A 2,489-nucleotide genomic window follows, 5' to 3' on the forward strand; every position below is an offset into this window, starting at 1 on the left:
CCCAGAAGGAAGGTTGGGCAATCTACTTCTGTAGTGATAATGCCTTGGAAACCCAAGGAGGGGTCACTGTGAGTCAGACCTGACTGGACAGCAGCGGGCTTTTTCCTCACGACAGATCCCCAATTTAGAAAACTGGTGATGGGAGTGAGGAGGCTTACCTGCCTCAGGACATATATAGATTGGGAGATTCAAATTTTTTTTTCTCCCCAAACCTGCCTCAATAGTCAGACTGGCTAAGTGTTTCAAAGCCACCAAATGTGTAAAAGGCGGCCCCCACCCCCACCCCACCCTCACCTGAGGGCAGCCCCCACCCTCACCCTGCCCTCACCCGAAGGCAGCCCCTTTTTTGGAATGTAGTTCAGTACTGCTGCCATCTGTCCCTCCTGATTTGGGCTCTTCGCCAGTTCTCTGGGTATTTTGTTAGTAACTAGGCGCGAAGTTTCTGACATGTTGCATTTCATAGTTTAAATTACAATTTTTCCTATCCCGATAGCTGACTGGGAATGTTCATGATAAAGGAAGAAGCATTGCATATCTCACTTTTATCCCCAGATAACTCCAGAGAATCACTTCTCTCTTAACTTTCAGGACTTCTCGGAACTTGCACAGTCACTATCATGAGGCGCCCCTGACCCGGAAGCACTATCAAGTCACTGGCTATGGCATAGTAAGTGAGCAGTAACAGTGTGAGCAGGATGTAAAAAGTTGTGGATTCTGGCTGTGGTAGAAATCCTCCCTAGATTCTGGAATGTTCTAACGATTGGAGGTTTGTGCACAGGGACTCTAACATTTGGCATTTGGAAACTATTTGGTTAGACTTCCCAGTGAAAAGCAACCTATGAGGTCTATTTATCCCCATCCAGTTCCTCCCATAGTAACTATGCCATTTAAATATTCTGACACTTAATAAATGTCAAATATGAATACTTGGGAAAAAAAAACAAACCCAAACTCACTGCCATCAAGTTGATTCTAACTTATAGTGACCCCCATTGGGTTTCCAATGTGGTAAATCTTCACAGAAGTAGATTGCCCAGTCTTCCTTCAGATTGGCTGGTGGGTTTGAACCACCAACCTTCTGGTTAGCAGTCAGATGCCTTACACACTACACCAGCAGTGCTCCGCAATATGTGTATATGAATACTGTTGTTGTTGTTGTTATGTGCCGTCGAGTCAAACCTGACTCATAACGACCCCTCCTTGGGTTTCCGAGGCAGTATCACTATGGAAGTAGGATTGCCCAACCTTCCTTCCGAGGAGTGGCTGGTGGGTTTGAGCCACCAGCAGTCTGGTTAGCAGGCAAGTGTCTTAGCCACTATGCTACCAGATACTATTTGTGTAAAAATAACATTGGACATAGAAAGGCCACAGTATGGCCCCAGATAAATATACAAGTTTATCCTTTGCCAGATCTCAAATTTTCATTGGCTTTGACTTTAAGTTATCATCTCCCTCATCTGCAGAGGAATGTTATCCACATGAATTTTAGATTTTTACTACCTCAGAGAGATGCAGTTAATAGAGGAAGCTCTGAGTGCTATGGCTTGTGGAGTAATTTGAAAACAAAGACAACTAATGGGAAGCTCTCTTTATGACTCTTAGTTACATCTCCTTTTGAGGGCTTTGGTGCTTCAGTAAAGATTCTGGGTTCCGTAAAGGGGAGTGCCAACCCTCTTTCTGTTTACTTGTTCCATACTGTTCTAGAGCCAAGACTCTCCTGTGTGCTTGTCCTGATGAGAATAGACAACACTATCTTGATTTTTAAAGTGCAGGATTCAGGCCATGACTTCCCGGCTTAGATGAGTGTCTAGGTGGCCACAGTAATGGATGTGAATGACCCAGATGTATTTCTGTTGGCTCAAGCTGACATCCTGAATTTGATGATTTCAAGGCAGAACTGTAATTAGAACTTAAGGTCTAGTCGTATGAAGCGTGGAATTGGGACTTCTGGCTCTAGGACTTGTTCTGATCTTAGGTATGATCGTGATGTTGGGTGGTGCTAGTTACCTGGGATATTTTTATGGTCCTCTTCTTCCCTTTCCACCTCATTCACTGAAACTAGTTCAAGGTGCTTTGGTCTTTGACCTTTATAACATGGTGGCATCTGAGAGGAGCCTTTGCTTTGACCACCTCCCTTTTCTGACACCTTTCCTCTAAAGTCATCTCACTGTCATTGTGGCAGAATGGGACAGGGGACTCAAATGATTTCTGGCGGATTGAGGTGGTAAACCGAAAATTTGGAAACCGGATCAAAGTGCTGAGAAGTCAAATTCGTCTCATCCATCTGGTCACAGGTTGTGTCCTGGGCTCCTCAGGAAAGGTCCTGCCCAAGTGGTGAGTCTCTGGGGCTTTGATGTACCAGTAAAAACTCATGCTTTTCCTTCCTACATTATAAGGAATATACCAGAAGCCTTCATTTCCCAGTGATCAATGTTCACCTCATATTTGTTCTTAGTAAGTAGTAGACAGAGGGCAAGAAGTCACAAGTA

General features: G+C 44.4%; 1 protein-coding gene across 1 annotated transcript in view; it reads left to right on the forward strand.

Annotated features, from left to right (window-relative positions):
* Positions 1 to 2,489, forward strand: part of POMT2 (protein O-mannosyltransferase 2) — a 49,674-nt gene that overhangs the window by 38,625 nt on the left and 8,560 nt on the right. Inside the window, 2 exon segments of the mRNA XM_007941409.1 lie at positions 589 to 667; positions 2,183 to 2,432. Of these exon segments, the coding sequence (XP_007939600.1) occupies positions 589 to 667; positions 2,183 to 2,432 (329 nt within the window).

The sequence above is a fragment of the Orycteropus afer genome, unplaced genomic scaffold (genome assembly GCF_000298275.1).
Source record: "Orycteropus afer afer isolate SDZICR_OR568_19922 unplaced genomic scaffold, OryAfe1.0 scaffold00079, whole genome shotgun sequence".
NCBI classification, from domain to species: Eukaryota; Metazoa; Chordata; class Mammalia; order Tubulidentata; family Orycteropodidae; genus Orycteropus; species Orycteropus afer.